The sequence below is a fragment of the Catharus ustulatus genome, chromosome Z (assembly GCF_009819885.2).
Source record: "Catharus ustulatus isolate bCatUst1 chromosome Z, bCatUst1.pri.v2, whole genome shotgun sequence".
Lineage (NCBI taxonomy): Eukaryota > Metazoa > Chordata > Aves > Passeriformes > Turdidae > Catharus > Catharus ustulatus.
Genome location: NC_046262.2, coordinates 48,165,859 through 48,192,497, shown reverse-complemented (window position 1 = coordinate 48,192,497; position 26,639 = coordinate 48,165,859). Strand labels below are relative to the sequence as shown.

The 26,639-nt window shown below is 41.1% G+C and overlaps 1 protein-coding gene across 4 annotated transcripts in view; it reads right to left on the bottom strand.

Moving 5' to 3' along the window:
• CEMIP2 (cell migration inducing hyaluronidase 2) overlaps positions 1–26,639 on the bottom strand; it is a 51,185-nt gene extending 24,546 nt beyond the window's left edge. Inside the window, exons 1-6 of one of the 4 annotated variants that reach the window (XM_033084688.2) lie at positions 26,542–26,639; positions 12,799–13,135; positions 8,306–8,446; positions 7,194–7,755; positions 3,889–4,058; positions 2,469–2,657 (exon numbers count right to left, since the gene is read on the bottom strand). In XM_033084688.2, coding sequence (XP_032940579.1) covers positions 2,469–2,657; positions 3,889–4,058; positions 7,194–7,755; positions 8,306–8,446; positions 12,799–13,123 — 1,387 coding nt within the window. In that variant the 5' untranslated portion in view covers positions 13,124–13,135; positions 26,542–26,639. Of the gene's footprint in view, positions 1–2,468; positions 2,658–3,888; positions 4,059–7,193; positions 7,756–8,305; positions 8,447–12,798; positions 13,136–25,366; positions 25,451–26,180; positions 26,435–26,541 lie in introns of those variants that run through there. The other 3 variants (XM_033084687.2, XM_033084686.1, XM_033084689.1) reach the window with 3 other exon arrangements.

Sequence of the window (26,639 nt, the reverse complement as noted above, 5' to 3'; positions counted from 1 at the left end):
TATTTATCATTTTAATCAGAAACCAATCTTCAAAAAATATCAACATTTCATTTCCAAGTGAACCTTATAGTTTTGATCCAATAGTTTGTGAACAGAACAGGAAAAAAACAAAGAGCTTAAATTAATCCAGTGTATCAAACTTTTAGTGAAACACAGATGCAAACTTGCTGTAAAAGAAAAAAGATTCTTGCTGCTTAATCTGTTTCAAAGACAAATTAAGAACTGAAAGTGAAGCTTAACACTGTTTGAAAATGCTGTATTGATCTCCTCCTAAAAGAAAAAAATTACTTGCTTTCCTAACTAAATTTTCTCTTTCTTAGGTAGTTATTCTGAAGATGTATAAACTCAAAATTAGGGAAAAAAGATAGTCTGATTTTACACCCTTCTTCAAAAACCCAACCAATTACTCATTGAAACTGAGAAAATTATCTGGTTCTGTAAATCTTAAAAAAGCATTTATGCATTTATTGATACCCTGAATACAGACTATCAGTATCCCTCCCAGCCTTAAAAAAATGATATAAGCCTAAACTACCACAGCATGAAGCAGAACTAAGAGAGATACCAACACTGTATCTGCTTCTGAGGATTTAAAAAGACAAGAGATGTCTGTAAATGGGACTACACTCCTCTCTCTAAGGCTAGCCTATTGTTTTTCCCTGTATTTGACTAGCAACTCAAGAAATCAAGTGCAGAAAGAGCAACCAAGGCTCCTACAACACAACACTTTTTAGTTTTTCTACTACAGAAAGGTGAAACCAGCGAAAAACCTAGCAAAAACCCTATCAAAACATGCAGGAAATAATTTCAAACTACGGTATGTTCTTCAGCATGTCAAGTTTACCATTATACAGAAAATTCCTTCTTTGTGGAACAAATATGTAGGGTGATGTGGGGATATTTTTAAACTGTATACATTACTCTGACAAAGAAAATTATATTGAGGGTGGCAAAGAACCCCAATTGGGAAAGCTGACTGTAAGTTCACCTCCTTTAATATGTTTTTAATAGTTTAGCTAGGATTTACCTTAAAAAAAAAAAAAAGCCAAGATTTTGTATTTTGTGCCATATTGTACATCTTGTGAAAACAGGTTTTTTTAACCTTTAAAAACAGCTGCTTTTTCACAGCACATGATTTCCAAGATGAAATAGAGTCTACATACACAACATTCAGTGGTGACAAGAAACTTCTTAAATTTCAAACTGCAACCTTCAGTTAAGTTTGCTCAATAAAACATGACACCTAAGAACAAAGCCCAGGAAGTGTCATGTTCAATAGCACAAAGTTAGCTCTACAGCTTCACTCAAACTGGTATTCTCTGATGGTATAATAAGGTAAACACAGATATGCCTTCTTCATACCTGAGATTTCTCAATGCAATAAAACATACCTGACTCATGCTAAAAAACGTGTGAGAAGCAAAGTTCACCACCAGAGCAACACACAGACTGGTAGTCCCTTAAGGCACAGGTGGATAGGGAAATCTGAGGCTGTTTACAGAAAACTTCCAAGAATGAAGAAGAACAGTTTGAAGAAGAGGAAATTGCACTGTGCAGAAATTATTGGGACAAAATCAGACTGAGAAGAGTATCCATGAACTGCTGCAAACTAACACTGTAGAACAACAGTTGTTAGTTTGTGCTATGGACTGATGCTGCAGCCCTCCAGGAGAGAGGGGAAGCTTCACACCAGAAGCTGGAGGACACCTCAGGGGAGGGCAGCACCATGGAGCAGGTGTGGAGCAGAAGGAAACAGAGACGCCAGCATAGCTGGCAAGCAGTCCCCTGGGAGGCCCTTGTGATGTCAAGCAGAATGACTCAGATAATAAAAAGGAAATGGTCAACAACATGCATGACCATTTACTTGTGCATCACACCCAAAGGAAAAACAGATTGCAACCACTTAGGGATATCCTGTGAGAGCAGAATCTTGGAAGGGCTACTTATTGTATAACCATTTTGTTGGGGAAGTGGTAAAAGGGAAACTGAGGGAAAGGAGAAAAAAAAAAAGGTACAGGTTCAAAAACCACAATTTTCTTTTTCCCCTCCTGTTTTTATTTCTGCTTTTTTAATAACAAAAGAAACAAAAAAATTTCAGTGACAACAGTTCAAAAGAGGAGAATGACACTAAAGGCAAGGGAAACAAGTAATGACCACAACAGCTATTCAAGCATGTATAAAGAGAACTTGTGAAAGTCAGAAAGGAGCAAAGGAAGGAAAACAAGCCTAACCCTACTGGAAAAAAAAAAAAAATAAGGCATTCGAAGAGCCTAGGAAGAAATAAGAAATACAAGTTAGCATGGTGAGCTGTGAGGTAGACCTGACATACCGAGTCATTTCATAGCACGGAGAATTACCCGTGTGTGTGCCAACAAACCCATACCGTGATTGGAGAAAAGGCTGCTCTTTACCGCTTTCACTGCAAATACCTATTTCACAGAGATCTTCACTGGTGACTGCTCTCATACCTTTGACTTTAACCTGATGCTTGGTACACTCCGGGCAGGGAAGGAGGGTGAATTCCTCTGTCTGATACATCGAATAATCTGTGCTCGCAACCACAATCCTGTCTCCTGGTTCCCAACTACTGACATCATCCAGAAGATTCAATATTACTCCACCCACCGCTTCCACCTGGAAGCCTGATATTGGGACACCTAGTTAAAAAAAAAAAATTGAAATAAAGATTACATTCACCTTTATATGAAACAATTCCCAAGAAGATACTAATAAAATATGTATGAGTTTTTGCAGGCCACGAAGCTCTCTAAAGTACAACTCTGACGTCAAACATGCCAGTGTGAGATGTCTTTATAGCCTATTTACTTATTGGATCACAAAACAAAGGGAAAACACAGAACTAATAGTGACTGGAATCATCCATGATTTTTTTTCCTTCAAAAAGCCCTAGTATCATATGGCTGTAATTTTTAGGTCTAGCTACCTCCAAGTGACATTGTTTTGCCATTTTAAACTGTACAGATGTAATCAAGGATGTGGAAAACAAAGCAAAGGACTTACTTTTTTACGCACAACTAATAGAACAGTTTGGCAGACTAAGATGCAGACACATAGGATTTCATTGGCTAATGATGAATTTGCATAAGTTCAGTTGCTTTTGCTAACTCTTGAACCTAACTCTACAGCACCAGCAGGTAAAAGATATATTTAAAAAAATAATCCACCAAAACACAAGTCCATTACAACCCCATGAAAACGTACAAACGGCAAAGGAGTAGTACCAAATAGGTCAACTGCCTAATAAATAAATTTATGACTACCATAAAATAATTGAGGAAAACACAATAGCATTTAGTACTTCTAAAAACAGAATGACATAATTACCCATTAAAACTCAGATAAAAGATACCTTAAATTTTAAAAACTAATAAAGGAAAAAAAGCAAGCAAGCGGCAGGTCTTCTAGCTTTTTATATCACAGATGCAACTTTCTACCAGAACAGTTGCCTAAAATTCAACACTCTAACAGCAACCAAGAATTGTAACAAGAATAAAACATTTATTTTGCCTTCTGTAGGTTTTTTTTAGTACCATAATCAACATCTCAGAAGTTTAGATTTAAAATATACATGAACTGCCAAATTATGAAAATTAATTTTTTAAGTGTCGAAACTTACAAAACTCCTATCTTCAACTAAATATACTAGAATTTAAGACTCAGTATTATGCTGCTCACATACTGTAAACAGAGCGAGAAAATAGGTAGTACTGAAGAACTGTGTCCTCCTATTTCATTCATAGCAAGAAAAAACAACTTGTAGCAGAACTCAAAATTTTAAATTGCAACCAGAAGTTCTAGTGGAAAAAAAGCATATAAAATATTTTTTCTTTTTCCCCAACTGTAGAATTTCACAAAATGCTCTCCTACCATCATTCCATTCGCTGTAAGCTCTCACAACAAACTTCTGACCATCCACTGTGAAAAACTCTTTTTGAGCAAGAGCTTTCCCACCAGTGCTGTGGTTTTCATAGTTTCTCACTGATTCATTACAGGAAGAATTTCCACCACCTATAACACCAACTAAAGCCCAGGCTTGCCTGTGAAAATCAAAAGTAAATGTTTAAATATAATGGCCCTTTACAGATTCTTTACAAAACCAGGGGGGAAAAAAAAGGAGCATAGAAGTAACAAAAAACCTTTTGTTTGCTATTCCAAATTAATTTTAAAAATGGAACTTCAAAATGTAGAAGGAAATGGGCAGACATAACATTAGAGAAAAATAGTTTAAAATAACTGGGTGTTCTATACACAAATTGGCAAACATGAGAGCTCTTACTGGAGAAGACTTTCATACACATTTTTAGTAAACATCCAACAAAATATACATTTTTCCAAAAGCAAAATGCTAGAGATGTGTGACAAAAGCCACACAGGATCCTACTGCCAAACAGCTTTAGCAGGGCCCAGAAGGATCAGGAGTCAGTGCCAATGTTCCTGCTATAGCCCCCTGTCATTTGCCAGCAACACCCCAAAGGAGCATCCAGGACTCCAGGGCTCCTCATGTTCCTCAGGCCAGGAGGGATGGACACAGCTAGCAACAGCCACTGGTGCTGGTCCCTGTGCTGGACAGGCAACAGCTTTTGAATCTTTCAGGATGTTCAGACCCAGAAAAGGAAATGCATGCTGTTACACAACCTTTGTACAATATACCACTGATGTGTGAGTGTTTGGAAATTGAAAGCAAACAACGTGCCACAGATAGCTGCCACCAAGCTCAAAAGAAACCAAGTTTATTTTGCTGTCCTTTACTGCTCTGTAACGACATAACCATGTGTGCAAAGGAAGCAGTCGAGATTATCTATTAAAAAGCCAGACAATTTTGCATCATTAAAGTTGAATCATTCACTCCAAGTGAGAATAGGGCCAGCTAGCTGGACTGTGGTCTGTTGATAATGATTGATTCAAAGGAAGATATTAAACCCACCTTCAATCCAGTTGCCTTTATTTTAATCCTTCTTGATGTTTTCTTTGATCGGTATCAAAAAGCCAAACAATAAATTAGCATTAACATGTTCACAGGAATAGTATATATAGGGCCAATATTTTAGTAGCAGCTGCAAACAAGCTGAACATTTCACATACAAACATTTAAAATAGTTATTTTGATGCATGCTATGCTTTTCACATGTTGCAGGAAGAAGCAGAAGGGGTGAGGGCTGTAATGGAATATTCACCTCCACGCTGACATCTTTTTCACTAGCTTTAGAGGTTTACGAAAATGACCCTGTTTTTCCTGAGCAAGGCATCAGGGCTCTTTCTTGCCCATTTTCCACCACAGAGACGGTTATGTACTTACAGAGCCTTTACTGACTGTGGAAAGCATGCAAGAATCAGCTCAGCAGAGAGGAAGGGAAAATGCTGCTTCTCCACAGTTACAGGCTGAAGAAGTTCCTCCTTTTAGACAAACTGGTGTGGACGGCATGGGCAGAGACTAATCCCAGAAACCTACACCTCTCAGGGCAGGCTGGGCAGGCTGCACCACAGCCTGAGCAATCTGAAGCCACACAGGTTTTGCTGCTTTCAGGAAGTGGTATTCTACTACAGGACATCCAGGTCCTGGCACTTTTGGCCAAACTGCTTCAGAAGCAAGCGCATTCCATCCCACACCCTTGTGCTTACACAGCCAGTGACACAAATGTACTCCTGACGGGAACTGAGGTCAGAACATGCCATCCTGACTGACATGCCAACTCGCCTCTGCCAAAGCACAGGGAGGAAACTAACTGGAATCCAGATGTCAGGGGATAAGTGAGGGATAAGAATAGAACGGAAAAACCAAATGACCACTTCCTGGAAAACACTGGACCATGCAAAGAGGTTATACAACACCATCCCAATAGAAGAACAAGAGATTGACAGGCAGCTAGGAGACTGGGCATACTTTTCACTTGTATTGACAACACAGAATCACAGAATCATTTAGGCTGGAAAATACCCCTAAGATCATCACATCTAGCCTTTGACCAATGGCCACCTTGTCAACTAGACTATGGTACCAAGCACCACATCCAGTCATTTCTAGAACACCTCCAGGGATGGTGACCCCATCACCTCCCTGCACTGTCTGCTCCAATACTTAATATACCCTTCCATTAAGAAACTCCTCCTATGTTCAACTGTAAACCTCCCCAATGCAGTGTGAGGTTACATCCTCTTGTTCTGTCACTGGCTGGTTAGAAGAAGAGGCTAACCCACACCTGGTTTGTAGAGAGTACTAAGGTCACTCTGAACCTCCTTTAATTCAGGCTAAACGTTCGCAGCTCCCTCAGCAGCTCTTCATATGACTTACATTGTAGACTCTTCCTCAGCTCTGTTGCCCTTCTCTGGAAACACTCCAGCAGAACTGCACACAGGACTCGAGGTGTGCTTTGCCAGTGCCCAGCACTGCCCTGGTCCTGCTGGCCACATTATTGATGATACTAGCCAGGACTTTTCTTGGCCACTTGGGCACATTGCTTTGTGTTACCCAGAGCAGTGTGGACAACTCTCTGCAGCACAAAGCCAAGTTCAGAACATGCACTGCAAAAAGCCATTTACAACAACTAAATGAAGACCCATGAAGAGCAGTGTAAGTTTCCTGCTTTGATAACTCCTGTTATACCTCTTCTACTGTCTCACCATCCAAATCCTGACCAACTGAAAAGAATGGCCAAAAGACATACAAACACCTTGTAACAGCATTTCAATCACAAAGTAATTTTACAGGTCAGGTCCTTTGAGATCTCAATGGAGAGGTAATGTACTTTCATTTCAACAGGGCAGGAGTATAAATAAGATGTGTGATACCCGGGCCTAGTATTCCTTAAAAACAATGCTCTAGGTTGGAAGAAACCTTAAAGATCTCCACTCCCTGTTCTTCCAAAGTCATACAAATTAAAAGCTTCACCTAGCAACTGCTATCTATCTATGTCTTAGAATGAGGAAAATATCCTTGCTGCACCCAGTTTTAATTTCTATAGAGAACAGTGAAAGCAAGGAATTAGGAGTAAGTAAAAAAGTCTGCCACACAGATACCAGTCTCTGCACTGTACTGCTAACTGAATACTATAATGGCAGCACTAAGCACAAGAATTCTCGGAAAACTTTATGAACTGTCAAAGTTTAACAAATCCCCCACAGCGGAATCTGCACATCATGTTTATTCAGCACAAAAATGAAAATAAATTACTTACCTGTAGCTTAATCCTCTGACAAACTTACTTCCCAGAAGATTTTGAATAGTCACTCTGGTTTCCTCCAAAAGATTTTTAGCAGCTGAATCTCCTACAGCAATAGCAATAATGCGACCAGGACGCCCATTTTTCAGTAAGTTCTGGAGCTTTAAGCTTTCCTCTGCAAATTCATGAGTATCAAACTTCAGCACTTCCAAAACCTCTGCTGTATCCTGATCGATCACTCTAACATTTAGTCCTCGGTAAAAATTCTTTTTAAATGTATAATGACCATAGGCCAGCCCTGAGAAATGTACAGTCTTTGACAGAAGAGTCCATGATACCTTCTGGTGGCCATGCAACTCCAGCACTCCTTCAGGGCCCACACCAATAAATTTTTTGCCAAATTCTGGCACATCAGCACCTTCATTTGACTTCCCATACAAAATAATAGCTGCTTTGGATTTATAGCGGCATTTCTCTGCTCCAACATGAAGCATTCCACCATCCTTTATCAGGATAAATCGAGTTCTCAAGGTAATATTTTTAGAACCTTCTTTATCGTCACCAAAAACAAGTAAACCTAAAGGAAAAAAAAAGTATTTGTACATCAAAGCAAAATTCAGAAAGACTCAAATAACCAAGTTCTGCAGTAAGAACAACAGAAAAATTACAGATTTATTTCTCACACCCATGAACTAAGCTGTTATATTCTTACATATATTACACATATTCTTACACATATGGGAAAGTAACTGCTACCAATCCTGATTTACCTTTCTAAGAATTTGCTGGTTTATTCCTATTCTTTTTCTGTTTGGTAGGATTACTAATATACAAAAGTTACCATTGGAGATCAACAGATTGTGTAGCACAAGTGCTACTAAACAACCTTGTTTTCCTATATTTAACAGAAAACTACATCAATGCTGCACTGAAAAGATACTAGACTATCATCATAGGGAATTCATCTTTTGAATGATGTACCTGACCTGGCAGCAGGCTTGAAAGTAAGAAAGCATGGGATATGGTCAATCAGTTGCAAGATAAAGTTTCAACATATTTTTACACAATCACAGAAGTAAAAACCACACAGGACACTGAAGCAATGTGTTCATCTTGCCATTTCATACCTCCATCCTGTATAACTATAGAGTGTACTGTAGCATCTGAGTTCAGACGAAACAAATCCCCTTTTTTGATAATAACTTGTTTTTCAGGATCTTTTCCAGGGCTCCAGTTTTTAAGGCGAGGGTTCTGATCAGGACAATTCTCTGCAATACAATAAGAAATCCAACTTTTAAAAAACAAACATCACCACACCAATCAAGGCAGCACTAGGACAAACACAAGCAAGAAAGGGTCAGTCACCCAAAAATGTCACCCACATCCTTCTGTGCTTTCAATACTGCAGTCATTGTATCTGAATCGCCAAAAAGATGCCTGGAAAAAAACTAAAGTCTCAGGGGAGGAAGGCATTCTTTTACTTGAATGACAATTGACCACCCAGTGTTAACCACAGATACTTTGGCAATTTCTTCTCTTTTTCTCTGCTAGGTCACCTGTAGCAGATGAGAAGAGATAAGTGGAATGCAGTCAGACAGAGAGCAATCACACTGAGCACTGGAAGCCTTAGGCCAGCTAATTAGGTATACATCATTGTAAAGAACCTAAGTATCTCACATCCTCAAGGTCTCAACCCTGTCAGAAAGGCTGATCCCTTCCTACTTCCAGTGGAAGATTGCAGGAGGGACAGGACATCCTTAACATATTTAGTATGAAAGCTAAACAGCTAGAGCAGTTTCCCAGGAGATGAGACATTTGGGTCTAACTTAAACATTTGTATCCCTTAGGAAATCTGCTTAAATATCAGGCTACAAACTACACAAGAGCAGAGCTACACACAGTCCTTGCTGAAAGCCATGGCACCAGGCTAGAAACTGAACCACAAGGCCAGAGGAGGAGAGACAATAGCAAGAAGTAATCAGGCTTGCCTGATTACAACAAAATTAAAGCAATATAGTATTTGTACCACACACCTCTTTAGTAAATTAAGCATCTGAGTAATGTGGAAGCATAGACACACTATAAAAACTGCAAAGTATACTTCTTGGATTATCTTATAAAATGAAAAATAAATATTAAAAATTTAAGTTTTAAAAATATTTTTCCTATGCAAAAGATAATCAAAAAGTTGCCAAAATAAACATGTTAGTGGGCCAACTGAGGTTAACTGCCAAAGCAGTCTTTTAATATCCTGTCTTCTGAAGAAACACACCCACACTTCTGAACTGCTACTTCAGAGGCAAAAGCCTATCAGAAACAGTCCATTCTTGCACTATCTAAAGAAACCAAAACCTATCCACAAGTTTAATACAAGCCAGCCTTAGTTTTGCTAACAGAAATGTTTTTCCTTTGGTATTAACTCTCCACATTTCAAATCCTTCCCAACTCAGGAAAGCCACATAAACCAAGATTTGACTACCAGTGGGGAAAAATCAGCAAACTGCAGAAAGGTCAGAAGGCATACAAGTAGTATTATGAAAATAAAAACAAAATCTTCTGGGATGAGCCTATAAAGATCAGCTTTTAGAAGATGAAATTCAACATGAGGGAAAGCCAAAAAGAACTGCTATCAGCAAGACTGCTAAGCATTCACCAGATAAAGGCAAGTCTACTGCCTGACTCATGCAGAGTCCTAATCATTTTCCCCAGACACCACACACACAAGCAGTGTGGAGAAACACTTATTTCCTGACTGGTAGCAAAGGGCAGCGTGAGGAAACCATGAGTCAGCAACCTGATGGTTTCTGCTTAGCGTGATTCATAGAAGAGTAGATCTAGTGACCATACATTTTTCTACTGAATCAGAAAGAAAGACGTATACAGCAGTAACTAAAAAATATTATAATTTTAAAATGTATTGTACATTACAATCCAGCAAGAAAGCCATCAGAATCAGAAACAGGCACTCTTGTAGCATAAACATGCTTTTGGGGCATAGTGGGTCAACATTTTTGGCAAGCATATCAGATGTGTTTAACAAAAGTATTTTGAAATTTTCCCTTAGTAATTCCAGTGGGCTGCATGAAAACATCAAATACTTAGAACTTCACCATATGTTATCTCCAAAATTACAAAGTAGATTTTACAGATAACAGTTCCTGCCTTTCAAGTTAAATAAAAACAGAAGCACAGACCAAAAACCATTAGGTGCTGACCTTGCCAAATTTAGCCACCCATGCTGAAATTTTTTCAAGTCAAGCCTCTGCTTCAAAACATTTCTGTAAAAACGGGTCAGCATTCCTTCAGGTTTAGTGGCTTCTATTAGAGCTGGGGGGGAGAAGTAAAATTTCTGCAAGTGGTGGAGGAAAAGTACACCATCCCACCCACAAGAAAGCATCCTGACAAAAAAAAAACCCAATGCTAGAACCTTTCATGGAGCAAGCACATGAAATTTAAAAGGAGAAAAAGGCAGGGAATAATTCTCGAGATACAACTAAATAGTTATTTTCTCCTTTTTTAGACACCATGTCTGGAATTTTTAAGGCCTCTGGGAAAGTTATCAGTGTAATATTACGCTCAGCAGCTAAATTACCTTGGCAGCTAAATTTTCTGAGGGTCCTGTTTACCCCTGGGCAAGGTCCAGCAAAAGCAAATAACTTTTTCCTGTGTCCCCAGCTTGTCATTCTGACCCCACATCAGAAACCTGGGGAAATGGGGAAGGAAATTGCATTTCTACTGCTCTCCCTCATCTCCAGTGTTCAGGACTCCTTAGATGAATCAGGAGTAGATGTTAGGAATATAGAAGCAAGGAGGAAAAAGAAATCAGCTGACAAGTAGGAACAGAAATGCCGACAAGCAGCATCTTCCTTTGGGGAAAGTATGGCGGCAGCTTAGAATTCATGGGCACTTACTACCAAGTGTCACTTTCCTTCCACTGCTTTTTAAACAGTCATTAAGAGTTCTGACAACGTGGATTTCCAACTAGCCCTGAAGAAAAAGCACTCCTAACTGGAACTGGTGCTGTTTGTCGCAGTACTGCACATGCTTGGGTCGGAGCTATAATGCACATGTTAATGCACATTAACATTTCAACCTGCTGGACAACTTTTGGAGAGTTTCTGCGACAACCATACTGCAAGATTAAAACATCAACCAGGCTTTCCTCAGTGCCTGCAGGAGTTTGTCCTGTGTCAGGGTTGCACAGTATCACAGAATAAATACGCTGGAAGGGACCACAGCGGGTCATCTGGTCCAGCCTCCCTGCTTAAGCACGGTCATCCCAGAGCACACTGCATAGAATTGTGTCCAGACAGTTGCAGAGTATCTCCAGTGAGGGATACTCCACAGCCTCTCTGGGCAACCTGTTCTAGTGCACTGTCACTCACACAGTAAAAAAATTCTTCCTCATATTAAGGTGGAACTTCTTATTAACTTGTCTTATTGCACAACAGCACCAAGAAGAGCCTGGCTGCACTTCCAAGTATTTCAGAGTGTTAACTGGGTAAATCACCCTCCAATCTCCTCTGGAATTTGTCTGTAATGAAAGTGCTTACTGCATATGTACCTGTTACAGTAATGTGTATCATAACAGAGCAATAATCTTCCATTTACTAGTCCCTAAGGTTTTGTTATTTTCCTTCATAATTATTAGGAAAGTTCAGTAACTTCAACCAAGGAGGTATCTCAGCAAGCCATCACCAAGAGCACTTCAGTTGGATACATGCACTTATTTTGTACTGTTATCTGAAATCCTAAGTTGGCTATCTGATTTGTTCAGCCTGTGTTGCACTGACTTTGGAAACAGCTTCTTATAACTACTACGTCAAAAGCCACTGAAAGTCTGTTATCACAGTAGCCAAAAGTTTCAATTCAAAATCCTGTTTAGCTTTTAGAAACGTGACTACTGCCTTAAAAACAGACAAAAACTCCAAACTCACCAAAACAATCCACACTCCAAACTTCACTACCACTATTTAGCAACTGCATCTCACAGCATCTTCCAGGAGTAATTGGTTAGAGGGATGTACACTTTGTGATCACATCACCTGTTGATGCTTTACAACCACTGACACACTGCAGAGACTCTCCAAATTCCAAAAAAGTTGCCCAGTTTTCTAAAATGAGCTGAAAACAAAAAATCAGGGCTAATAGGTCAAAAAAGGTCCCTGCTCAATTTGCATATAAACAAAACAAACACTATTAGCACAGATTCACATAGATTTTTAAATTATTTTAATATTTTTTTACTATCTTCCTTAGTTACTGCTGAAACAGATTTGATTTAGTTTTGTCTATAATTTGTGAACCTATGATACAGCTCCTGCAGATAAAAATAATTATGCTTATAAAACATTCATGCCTCTTTCTCCGGTAATCTTTACTTACTGTTATGCTTTACTGCTATTCCTTCCTGTTTCATGTAAGTAAATCAAACCATATGTAATAAAAACAACACTGATAACAAAAAATGGAGCTGATCTTTGCCCCCAATCTCTGCGTCCTTTGATCTTAAAATCACAGTGAGTGTCCCATTAGCTTTCAACATTAATCCTGATGCTGAATTATTGAGTTATGATCACAGGTAGCATAACTTCTAGGACAATTTGCTTAACGAACTTACCATCTGGAGCATATTTTGAAGCTATTCCCAAAAAAATTCCCAGTGCAACAAAAAGTGAAAGGCTAGAAACGGCAGAGCAAATAAGAGTATTTTTATGCCTGCTGGCTTCTGCCTGTCGGCGGTGCTGCTCCACTGGTAAGGTCGGGAGTCTTGTCTGGGCTTCTTGTCTCGCCGAGGTAAACTCTGCTGCAGCATGGCTCTGCGAGGGCGGCGGGGGACGGAGAGGGGCAATTCTCCCCGGGACGTAGCCCGAAGACCTGTGACTGCTCCCGTTCTGAGGACGGAGGAATGCAGGGGAGCTCCCCCTGGCATCAGTGCCTTGCATGTTATAAAGTCACTGGAAAACACACACACAGAGAATAAAAATAAGAGACAGGCTTTCAGAATACAGATCAAAATGCACAAAACAGAAAAAGAAACAACAACAAAAGGCAATTTAAAGCCACGTGTGTCCAGAGCAGCCACTGAAGTTGTGACTACAAAGTATCTGTTACTCAGTTTTACTGGTCACTTGCCATGGTGTAACTGCATGGAACAATAGCATATGTGTCTTCAACAAAATTAAACTCAAAAGCATGTCATGTGGGAACCCAGTACAGCACAGACCATTTCTTCATTGTTCCAGTGGGTATTTTTCACAGAGCATTTTCACAGTTAACTTGTATTATGACATTAAGAAATCAGATGAACAATGAGAAAGCTAGCAACCCCTGCTTCCCCACAGTTATGCAAAGAATGTCTAAATGTATTTTTTCTGTACACAGAAGCTGAACAAACTGCTCACTTTCCCTTATGGAAAAGAAGTTGAAAAACATAAGCCTGTCTTCTACACTGAAAGTCCTAAAAGCTGTTTAAATTAAAACACTAAATACTATTTTATTTCTAGTCATGCTGATGCAACTTAGTCAACACTTTTAACAAGCTGAGCTACACAGAGCCAGCAAACTCTTATTGTACTCACAGCAAGATTCAACTGCTAGTAAAGGTGCATCATGAATGGGTCTATAGGAAAATAACCTACCTCTCATTCAGCAAACCTTTTTTGCTGATTTTTCTCTGCTGAGATGCCTGTGTTTGGACACAAAGCCTGGAAGCAACATGACTGCTTCAGATCTCTGTACCTATTGCCTAGAAGTAAGTGCTGCTTTTATTTCAGTTATTAGTATTGTTTCCATCTTTCTTCTGAAGCATACCAAGAGCAAAGTGTACCAGCACCATCACTGCCTGGTCTATCCTCAGCAGCAGTTCTAACTCATCACACTTGTCTAGCTTAAGAGACAAACCTGCATTTGACTGTTTTCTCTGGTTTTCCAGGTAACAGTGTTGTACAGAGTATTCGCAAGGTTGTCATATTTTTTTTTCCTAACTATGATAAACATTTCTTATAGATGAAATTTTTTGAGAAGGGTGCTCAAGTCTCAGTTAATAGAAACTAAACTTTTGCAACTAAATCCTGAAGGGGGTTTATTAGGCATGTCACGTGCACTAAACAGCAAAGTGTAGGAAAAATAAAATCTACAGATAATGGAAAAGTATAAAGATCCTCTTTCTCTTCTATTAACAAAGAGAAGCCTGAACCATACTCTGAAGCGTCAGGCATGCTGATGAAGGAGAAATGTGACAAATGAGTCAACTAATCTTATTCTGAGAATAAGCAAAGCAGGCTTTTGTCCCACATGCTGCAAAATCTGATACTTCACTGTTTCAAGGAAAAAGAGCTGTTACTATTGAACAGGCTGGATTACCCTTTCATGGGAGACAAGACATCTCCAGATGTACACACAATGACAATGAAGGCACTGAAACTGGAGTAGCTATCCCAGAGTGCAAAAATTATTCCAAGTCCTCCAGAAGTGCTTCTTGCACCTGTTCATTAGAACAAATTAATTTTCAGCATTCTCCCTTCTGTTCTCTGACAAACTTAATCCTCTCCTCTCAAACTTAACTGCCCAACCTGCTATGTGCACTGTGGAACACTTTGCTTTAACTTAATGTGCTTCTACACTCAGCTTATCTCTCAGTAGTGAAACTAATTTCTGTGTTTTAGATGTGGTACTAAAAGCTGGGTAGAGATGGAGCTTTTCAGCTAATTCAAAGACAGCATTTATGTCTAGTTAAACAAATGCTGGACTATCTTCTTAATTAAAGATTTTAAGAAATCTGATCCAGCACTGAGATTTTTTTTTAATGGTTTGAAACCCCATTTTCTTAAATTTGGTTAATTTTTCAGTTAGGATATTTTTCTGTGACGCTGAGGAAATTACTATAGCGTTCATTATAGAGTAATAGCAACAGTTAAAAAGTTTTTCAACTACTCAGCTACATCAACTGAATCCAGATTGGCTATGGAAGACTTGAAATAGTTTCACAAAACAATTTTCCCACAATTCTTCCCACCAAGGCCTCCTAAAGCACTGCCAGACCTCTAAAGAAATAATAAAAGAAACCAAACAAAAAGTACTCATTACAGTAGCCATTGGAAACATTTGTGTCATATTTCAAGCATATTTTGTGTTACACAAAGCATTCTGCTTTGTTTGCAAACCACATTTTAGCAATTGTAAAAGGTTTTCAACTATCCCACTCAAGTGAATACACAGGTCACCCCAAGGATGAGTGGGAAAGAGACAGTAGAATTGCTGTCTTGCCCATTACAAAATAAAAATAATTAAACTAAGCCAATAAGGAGATACTCAGCACATTTTAAAGACACATCGTATCAGTTTCCCATCTCAACCGGAAAAACCATTGCAATACTTCCTTCCCTCTTCATGTCTTATTCGAAATTCGCTAGCTGAAAAAGGATCTCTTCTATCCTGTAGAGCAGGACAGATTGATAGACAGATTGATAATCTGATTCAAATTATTGGTTTGTTTATTTCCACCCTGTGGAAGCCTTCAGAAAGCACCACACAAAAGCATATACAGTAATTGTCTGTACGGCCAGTTATGCCCCAGAGAATGCTGGCTGCATGAATACAGGTTGTGAGTCACAAATACAGCACAAGTTTTATTCTGCAAATGCATTTACAGAGTAAAATGCAGAACAAAATACCCAAACCGTTGAGATATTTAAATACCACATCTGCTTGAAAGTTCCTACGCACCTGAATTTCCCCAAGTTTCTCTTTGACCTGTGTTTATGCTGTGGTCTCCTAAAGGAACTCATGATCTGGGCATCTCTTCCTGATGTTCAGGTCCAGACAAGAATACCTCCCACTTTTGCAACTGTATTGCGGTATACAGAATGGTGCCATATTTTACTTTGCAGCTTATTTCAGAATGCTTTTTAAAGTTTTCACACCATACACAACCGATTACCCAACATTTATACACAGATCTATGTGTACGAATGTGTTATTTGTCATGCCATTTACGAATACTGCTGTCTCACTATTGCCAAACTTCTTGCACATCAGCTTTCAACAGAGTATTATGCAAGACTTTAAATCCATTATTCAACACATCTTTTAGTAAGAGCCACACTTAAGCATGTGTTTCCAGCCCATCAGAAAGAGGAAAGCTTCCAATGCACAGACTCAACTGGAATACATCAGATGCTTCAGCCCACAATGTGTCTGGAGTATCTCAGATATTTCATTGCCACCCATCTGCTGGATGAATGCACTATTTGCAAATTGATCTTTTTCAAGAGTAGCGCAACTCCACACAATCCAGGTCTCTGCTCATGCACCCCTTCCTACAGCATGAGCAAGCAAACAAGTTCTTCTCATACTGGTCGCATTAGTCAATCCAGCTTAAACCACCTTAAATTTAAAAATTAAAAAAAAATTTAAAAGGTTTATTTTGCTCAGCTTCCAAGTAAAAACAGTGAATACCTGCAAGCCTGGATATGCCTACCGACCAACTGAGCAAACAGATGCGGACAGCAAACCCCAGCAGCCAGACAGCAGTGAGATGCTGAACGGGCTGCAACATCTCCTGTCTCCTCAAGAATTCCTTCGCTGCTTTTAACTTGTGCCACTATCACACTCTCATACAAGCCCACATTGTTCCACACAGTCAGAAACTGGAAACATATACACTGTGCAACCAGGGGATAATATAAAAATCTCCTGAGACATGACTGTATGCTCAGAAGCAAGCAGCATGCTTATCCATTACTCATCTGGGGGCTGGTTTCCTGGAAAGAAATTGGCTTATTTTACCAGATAATTTAAACGTCACAAGACACCACCCAAAAAGTGAGAAAAATACCAAGATATTTTACACTTCTGCGTTGTCAAATGCTAAGCGTAAAAAAACACGTCAAATATGCTAAAAAAGTCCCACACCTGCACTGTCTGAAAAGATTGTAAAGAAAGTTTGCTTACTTCATACAGTGTAAAAAAAAAAATCATGCTTCTCTTTAAGCATATTTTAAGGATCACAGGTCTTAAAAATAAAATACAAGACAAACCAGAAGAAATGACAGACTTCTGTTAATCTGGGCCATCAAACAACACCAGCTCTAGTGCTGACCTATTACCACACTGTCTAGTCTCAGAATATGTAATTCCCGCTAAGGAAAAGAATAAGCAAAGGATGGAAGAAAACACATACACAAAGAAATATTTCCCCATGCAACAGAGTAGTAAATTTGCAGACGACACTAAACTGGGAGCATGTGTCAATGTGTTGGAAGGCAGGAGGGCTCTACAGAGAGACCTGGAACAGATGGATAGGCAGAGTCCAGTAAGATGAAGTTTAATAAATCCAAGTGCTGAGTCCTGCATTTTGGCCACAATAACCCAGTTCTACAGGCTGGGGACGGTATGGCTGGACAGTGTCCAGGCAGAAAGGGACCTGGGGGTAATGGTCAACAGCCAGCTGAACATGAGCCAGCAGTGTGCCCTGATGGCCAAGAAGGCCAATGGCCCCTGGCCTGTGTCAGGAACAGTGTGGCCAGCAGGAGCAGGGAGGTCATTCTTCCCCTGTACTCAGCACTGCTGAGGACACACCTTGAGTGCTGTGTCCAGTTCTGCCCCCTCAGGTCAGGGAGGACGTGGAGATGCTTGAGCGCGTCCAGGAGGAGGCAACGAGGCCGGGGAGGGGCTTGGAACACAAACCCTGTGAGGAACGGCTGAGGGAGCTGGGCTTGTTCAGCCTGGAGAAAAGGAGACTCAGGGGTGACCTTATCAATCTCTATAACTCCCTGAAAAGCAATTGTGATCAGGTGGGGGTTGGTCTCTTTCTCCAGGCAGCATTGATAGAACCAGAGGACACAATCTCAAACTGCGCCAGGGGAAATATAGGTTGGATATTAGGACAAAAGTTTTTTATGGAAACAGTGATGAAGTACCGGAATTGTACTGCCCAGGAGGTGGTGGAGTCACCATCCCTAGATGTGTTTAAAAAAAGATCGGATATGGGACTAAGTGCCACGGTTTACTGGAGGTGGTAGGGCCCTTTGATGATATTGAAGGTTTCTTGAAACCTCGTGATTCTGTACCACAAAAGCTATTACTGCTTTCCTGGTAGGGGCACTTGTCTGGTATAAAACCAAACGGCAGTGAGAAATCTATGAAAAGCGAAAGGGACAAGAACTCAGTATTAAAAAACTCCTCAGCAAAAACAATTACTTAGCAGAACATGATGTCAGGGAAGCTCCTAAAGCATAATGTGTACACCCTTACAGACCTCCAGTCTGGTCAACTGTAACAGAAATACAAATGCCAATGCTTCAAGTGCCTTGGAAGTCCCCAGTTCAACAAATCTCAACTTCACCAGTAAGAACAATTCCAAACAGGACAGCCACATGCTTTCCTTTCTGGTTCTACATATTTTCCTCCTGCCTCATTCCGAAATTATAGCTATTCAACTAAGACAACAGACAGCATATTGGAAGGATCCTACTTTTCCACCCATGTACAAAAGCTGGGAAGAATACATGCAGAGTAAGATGCACTGTTACAGTCATGTAACTCTCAGAAATGAGAGTATTTAGAACAGCCTGAAAAATCTCAGCTGAGTTACAAAAAAAACCTGTAAGAACTCTAGTGACATCTAGACACATACACTGTTTACCACACGCCTCCAAGTTTTCTCCCATGCTCAGCACTTTCAGAAGAAAATTAGAGCAAAAATCAGCAAGAAACAGAGATGTAAGAATGGTAAAAGTTGCAAAATTTAAAAGATAAGCTCAATTGCAGTAGATTTTCTAAACTTCCTATGTAGCAATTATAGTTTCTAGTAAATTCCCTGCCACATAGGAAAGATGTAAAATTGCATAATACACAACCACTGGAAACCACCTGAGCCAAGGTCGATATTTCTTAAACCAAATCTTTCAAAATACAGAATCACAGAACCGCTTCAGTACCACACATTAGGAGAAAGAAGTGAAAGCATGCATTAAATTTACAGTATAAGAGAAGGCCTAAAGATAGAAATAATCTTCATCAATTGGTCTAAGGAAATCTTGGAGAACACAAGCCTCTCCAGTTCAGAAGAAATTTTAGATTTATATACAAGTAAGGAAAGTTGGACAACATGTGTTTAGGTGATATGCAAAACAATTAAGCTATTATCTATGGATTAGAAAGGATGATGAGGTGAGAGGGAGAGGATGGCGAGAAGATTGCATTCCAAGGGAAAGAAGTAAATAGACACTCTGGAATATAACTTGTCTGTGTGAATAAGTACAAAATTATGGGCAACTAAAACCACTCTCACATCCATAGTGACGGCATAAAGGAGAGCCATAAATTTCATTTCTACCCTCTTGTGCAGGTGTTTGGCAGATCACCATTAAGGACGTGACAAAGGCCAGAGGGTATTTGCACAATAAAAATGGTTCCCTGCCCCAATGTCAAACAGGCTTTTGCCCTTTTTGCCCTCTGCAGCGCTCACCTCATTTCACCTACAGAACATTTGATGCAGCAGATGAAGTATCTGATCTTACAGAAAGTTTACATACAAAACTTAGGGATTTTTGTAATGCTGCAGAGATGCATCTGACTGCAGAAAAAGCAGGGACATGTTTTTCTCCATTTCCTGGATGCCAAACATCCTGTAAGCTTTCAAGAATTCTAAACTGACCAGAAGATACTGCAATTTCCAGTCTGCTCAAATAGAACTGTAGTAGCTTCAGACTTTGCCCACTAAAACAAAGAAACATAAGCTAGCAGCCACAGCAAACCGTAGTCAATGTATATAAAATGGTATCTGACATTTCCACTGAATTCTATTTTCCCTTTGTTTCTTTTTTAGTTTATCTTTATAAATTACTTATAAATTGAGGAGGTCTATTTTGCTTTTCACTCTGTTTTAAAAACAGCACATTCTGCTGGAGGAAACCATGCAGAAACAAGTGAATAAACAACAACTTAAATACAGCACATTCAAGAGTACACTAGGACATATGGCATGTGCTGAAGTAGGAAAAATAAATGGAATCATTTTTACTGCTCCACTTTCCAAAATAAAATGTTTAATAATTTGTATAAGAGATCAAGAGTGGAAAATCACATTTTAGTCACCATTTGCCATTAGCATTTGCCATGAGCTTGCTGCATGAGTCACAGATTATTTGGCCCCCAAGACTGTAATGTGAGGAAAAAAAAGTGGAGGGTTAGGTTAGAGAACGCTTTGGCCTCAGCTTAGTGATGCATCCAGGTACAAGCCCACTTTTAAGCAAATAAATAGCTACACTTAAGTCAACAACTTTCACAGGAAAGTGACAATTTGCCACATTCACCTTAGGGAACCTGAATAAGATGGTAGGGAAAAATCCAAATAAAACTCAGGGAAATGCATTTGAACTTCTCATATGGACAAAAAGAAGTGGTATACAGATATCCATAGTTTCTAAAAAAACCACAAATCCCAACCAAATAGCTACATCTTAGGATTTCAAAGCAGAATATTTTCTATGTAATGGTAATACACTTCAGAGAGGTAAAGTCAAGTAATGGTACTACCTTGAATCACTGGGTCTACAATCCTCCTCCAAGGACAAGGACAGTAAGATTAGGTGTCTATTATTCAATTAGAATAGCACTTATAAATAGATTATAAGGATAGATTAAAGTACAGAATATAACAGGCAGTGGGGAAAAGGCACTTAGCTTTGGTAAACTGACATGCAAAAATACTCCTAGGCATATTCATAACTTAATCATCAAAGGGTTGTCATATTTAAGTTATATTTAAAACATGAATCGGCATAACACATTCTCTTCCATATCAGTATGTGGATTTATTTCTTTCTTAGACAATGTTGTTAGGTGCTTGGAATTTTTTCTTCAGTCCAACTCAAGCTTCAGTAAATGATATGTCACCTCTTATTCTGCATATTTGAAGAACTGTCTCTGCAGATTTTAACTGTGCACCAACCACAAAAAAAGGTTGCTTGAAAAACTGAACTGTTGCAGCTGCACACCCACATTCTTTTGTCTTACCTTTGTATGAGCCAAGTTAAATGCGTCTGCATTAAAAAAATAATTAAGAGCTGCAAATCACATCCAATCAGACATAGCTGTGACATCAGCATCTCTTAGCTCTTCGAACTCCTGAAGGTCTCTCTAAGAGAAAGGCTATATGACAGGTCCATAGAATCAGAAGTAGCTGGTAGAATGTAAACAACATCTCATGCCTCTTCAGAGGAGGAAAAAAAAAAGCTGGCACAAAAATCTCTGAACTTGAATCAGTACTATATGCTTTGGACTTCAATAATTTATGTAGGTTCGGAGTGCAACAAGGCTGCAGAAGAGAAGTCATCACAGGATTAATGGATAAATAACACTGCCTCAGGTTTAGGAAGTCCTTGAAACACAAGCTGGAAGCAGTAGCATCACAACACAGAAGCCTCACCAGATGACTATTACTTGCCACTGTCAGACACTGGGTAATTGCCTGGATGGACAATTTCCTAATGGGATGTAGTCACTCTTCTACTATGCTTTAAGACCTCATTTAAATGCCTTTCCCCTTCACTTTTCCAAAATCCCCTCCCCTCCTCTAAGGACCAAATGCCCCTCAACTCAGCCACTGTAATTGCCTGCTGAAATCAGCAACACAAAATACACCTTTACCTGATTGCTTACATGAACATGCCAAGCTGATACACAATAGCTGAAACATAGCACAGTTTTCATTTTGCTGTAGGAATGGTGGCAATCTAGCCAGCACAGCACATACCAGCTAACAAATGAAGGCACAAAGTCTTGTGAAAAGAGTTTCTACTGATGAACTGAAAAATAATTTGTGTGTCTATCAGAATGCCAACATTACCTGTGGCTCTCAGGTATCTCAGATATCACAGAAGTATGTGAGCTGAGAGCCTGGTGAAAAAGGAACAGTGACTTAACTTACACAACATGGTATGTTTGTACAATTTAGTAAAAGAAAACAACATGCTATAATTTTCTTTTTATAAAAAACATTAACAGCATATTTGGGATCTCACAACAGCAAATCTTCAAAACAAAGCCCTGCAATCCACCACTAAGTATGTATTCTGCTGAGCTGGTGGCTACACTCATATTTTGGCTTACTACACTGAATTCCATTCTAGGAAACTCCAAGAACTCTGCACCCTACTCCAAGTACTGCAACATCCTGCCAGGTATAGCTAGTCATCCTACATGACTGCACTACTCTTTTTTACATGACCTTCTTAACCCCATTGTCAAAAAAGATAGAAGAGTTACTAGCACTTACCCTTCTGTTAACCTACTTCACAAAAAAGCAATGAAATCAGTTACAAGTTCTAAAGTATGCATTCTATAACACCTTCAGTGTTTTTCTTCCATATTGGCAAATACATCACTTTTCTCCCTCACATCTTTGCTCAACTTTTCGACTCCTTTTCCACTTTCTTTCTCAGTATTACTATTCCAAGAAAATATTTCTGTGGATTTCTACACCCACATCTACAAATAACTCATTCCCATTGGTCTTGCCAAAAATACCTCCATTAAATCAACAGTGAAATCCCTTTCGGTAAAAATAACCTGAGAATGCATCAATCTAATCACAATTTCACAAACATGAAACTGCAATTTACAACACAGATTTTAACCATGTTCTGATGCATACCGTAAGTGATTTTACAGAACAGCTTTACTAATGCAAAGCATGAACCTTACCGATACACTTCAGATTACACTCCTATGATTTAATTTTTTAATATACAGAAAGTGAGATTTACTAGGTGACAATTTTCCCACTGACTTCTGTCTCAAGTTTTTAAATCACTGGTGTAGGTACACAGAAGGTGAAGAATAGTTCATCACAAGCACTGTGGGGCAAGGTTCCTTGAAGTCATGCATGATGTGGCCCATCAGCCAAGGAGCTTCTCCAGCTGCAGGGAGGAGACAGCAGAGCTGTGCCCTTACAGCCGTGGGCTGCAGCATCAGCCTCCAGAAGACACGGGGGACCAGGCTCCCTCTCCTCCCTGGCTCTCCCCAGCTCTGGTACAAGACAGAACCGAGCACAGATGCAGCTCTGATCCTAGCACAGAGAGTAGTCAGAGCCTTCCCACAGGTAAAGAAGCAAACAGCTCCCTCCTATTCAATGGGTAACACAAACAAAACTGAGTCAAAACTGCTCATTTTCTGCAAACAAGGCTTCCACAGCAAGAAGCTGAACTGACTTACCTCCAAAACACACAAAAACAGTACACTAAAACTGTTTAATAAAATTTTTCTGAAACACACTGGACATATAATAAATGAAGTTAATGATTGTGTTTTGTATTTGAAGCACATTAGAAGTTATCCATAATTAAAAAGTATTTCTAGCCCTGACTAGAAGGCATGCAGACATTTCTCTGCAGCCTTGGTGGTAAGAATGCTGTTTGGAAGTATTTAAATAAGACTGAAAAACACCTGTTCTACTGCACCCTGACCCTAACTTCCTTTGAAGTACCAAGCTACTCAAATATGTATCAACTAAAATATTAAAAAAAAAAGAAGGAAAGCTGCAAAATAACCAAGTTCACCCCACAGCTTGTGTTCTACCTATTTTTATATTCATGCCTTAGAGGAAAAACAACCTTTTTTGGTCCCCTGGTTTGTCAACTTGGAAGAAAAGTGAACAATATCACCAAACGTAAGTTCCAGTCACAGGACCTGTAACAGCTAGGAAGTCTTTAGTGGATTTCATAGGGTTTTCTAAAAGGAACAGTTTTTACACACCGGGGCCACTTCCTTCTACCAGTTAGTGTCTCTAACAGCTAGCAACAAGTCAGATGAACTGGCTAAAAGCTTCCAGCTAATCCTCAACACCACTTTACCCACAAAATATTATGGGAGTAATGTGTTAATATTTGTAATTAAAAAACCCCACAGTGTGTGCCACTGGAAAACACACATCCCCATCTCAAAACAGCACACGCCACAGCTCCTCTTGAGATCATACACTGAACTTCAGAAGACACTCTCACTTTACCGTGGACCTCACAAGACCTCTTGTCTTTGTCCTCTTCCCCTTCACACTCCTTTCCTTCTTCCTGAATCCCTCTGTATTTGGGGACATTTCTTGCGCTTTACATAGAAATAATTTATTTCTCCAGCCTCTTTGCCTAGCTCAATTCCCTGGCATACAGTCTGTTAGGTGGTGTATTATTAGTAGACAGAGTGCAGGAGGAGCAGGCCCAACAAAGCTGATCTGGCAGAAGACTTCACATTTGTACAGGCAGTGAGCAGGATCCGTGTAGACAAAGCACCTCCAAGAGCTGTAGACTCTTAGGAACAAAGATGAACCTCCCTCCTCCTTACTGCTACCCGTGAGCCATTTCACATCAGTCACCACAAATCTTTTTCTGTGATTCACAAAAACAAGACTAAAGCCACAAAAATAAAAAGTACTACTTCATCCTCCTTGCTACATTGTCTTTGTCTAGTCACAGCTACTACTTTGTTTTTAGTACTACCCCGAAATATAAAATCTCTTCCCTTTTAAGGAAATCCTGTCACTAAATACATATGTAAAATACCAACAAGGCTAGTATCTTCAGCACACAGCCTTCATCCAAGCTGTGATGTAGCACAAATGCAGCAGATTAATCGGTAGACACTCTCTTTTCTTAGAGGGGCTGCAGTGATGTACAACTCTCACTGTGTCTCCCGTGCCTCTGGCAAGTAAAGCAGCTGCTGGTTATCAGTCACAAGGACGGCATTCCACGGCAACCCCAGCACTGGAGGATGCCTCTGACAAGTCCCAGCGCAGTCACGCCGCGATCCGGACCCGAGCCCGGTCGCTCTCACCGCGGTCCCGGGAGCATCTAACCGGGCGCGCCAACAAAGGCGCGGCCCCGGGAGCGCGGCCCCGCCGCCGCACCTGCCGCGGCCCCGCGGAGCGGCGCGCGGCCCACACCTGCCGGGCACGCGCGGCCCCTCAGGGCGGCCGCGCCCGCCGCCGCTGCCACCCGGTCCTCTCCGCCCCGCCGCCGGCTGCTGCCGCCGCCGCTCCCTCCTTCCCTCCCCTCCCGCTGGCCCCGGGAACAAAAGAGACCAGCGCGGCAGAGCCCGGCCGGCGAGGCCCGGCGGCTCGGCCCGCGCCCCAGCCGCCCCGGCACGGCCCGGCCTCGAGCTGGCCCCGGCCGGGCCGGGCGCGCTCTCACCTGGGCCCGGCGCGGCGGCGCGCTCAGGGCGGCGGCATAGCGCTCCCCGCCCCGGACACGGCGGGAGGCCGCCGGCTGCTCGCCAACTCCGCCGCTCCCCGCCTCGGCTGCCGCCCTTACGCAATTGGCAGCGGCCACAACCCCCGCGGGGCGACCCAGATCGCGGGCCCCAAGCGGAGGCGGCTGCACCCCGCCGCCGCGGCCCCGCCTCCCGCGCTCCCGCCGCCCCCGCGCCAGGGGAGGAGCGGGGCCGCCCGCCCGCCCCTCGCCCGGCCCGGCTGCACCTCCGCTCTGCGCTCCGGGCGCCGCGCTGCCCGGCCCGGCCCGGCCCGGCCCGGCGCCTCCCCACGGGACTGCCCTTCCCTCCGGCCCTCCCGCACTGCCGGGAACCAGGTGCCCTCTCCTGTACCACCCGGGCCTGCGGGCAAAGAGGAGACAGGGGCGTGCTTTGCATCCGTGCCCCGCCCTACGGATCTCCTCTGGTCGGCGTGGAGAGGAGCTGATTTGCAGCTCAAACACTAGACACAGCGTTAGATGCCGGTGTCCGTGTTAAAGTAATAATAAGAATAACAGTAGTAGTAATAATAACATTACTGGTAATAATAATAATTATAACAGTAATAATAACAATTCCGCAGTATAAACGCGCAGGTGCTGCCTGGCGACGTGAAAGGTGCGCAAGGTACGAGAGCAAGGCGGCAGCCGGGAGGGAGGCAGGGACGCCCGGAGCACACGGGAGGCGACAGCAGCAGGGAGCAGAGACACGCGGCGGCTGTCGGTACGTGCAGGCTGCAGGCTGAACAAAGTTACTTACGGAGGCTGTAGTCCGGGCAGTCTGAGCAGGGGAAAGAGCTGACTGGAGAACCTGATTCCGCTTTCTGATTTGTTTTCCTTTGTTTAAATTTTGTTTCGAGTTCTGATGTTTTTTAAGTAAAATCAAACTAAACCCCAAAATGTTTTGAATGTCAGGAACAGCAAAGAGCATCAATTGATATAGACGTTCAAGAGGGACTGTGAAGCCTCAGGACACCTTAGCCTCAGGCTGTCAGCTTTGATGTAATCTGACAACGGGCTTCTCTTAAGTTTGGGACCTCCCACCATTTCCGTGCAGCAAGGTTGGGCCACACTCATTACTAATGAGTCATTAAAAAAAAATACCCTCACAAAAAACTTACCAAAAAAAGAACTAAGAAAACCGCACCCTCATCGGATTCAAGATGCTTCAATGAAATGCTTCGGGAAATACAAGCATTTCCCAACACAGTTATTTCCT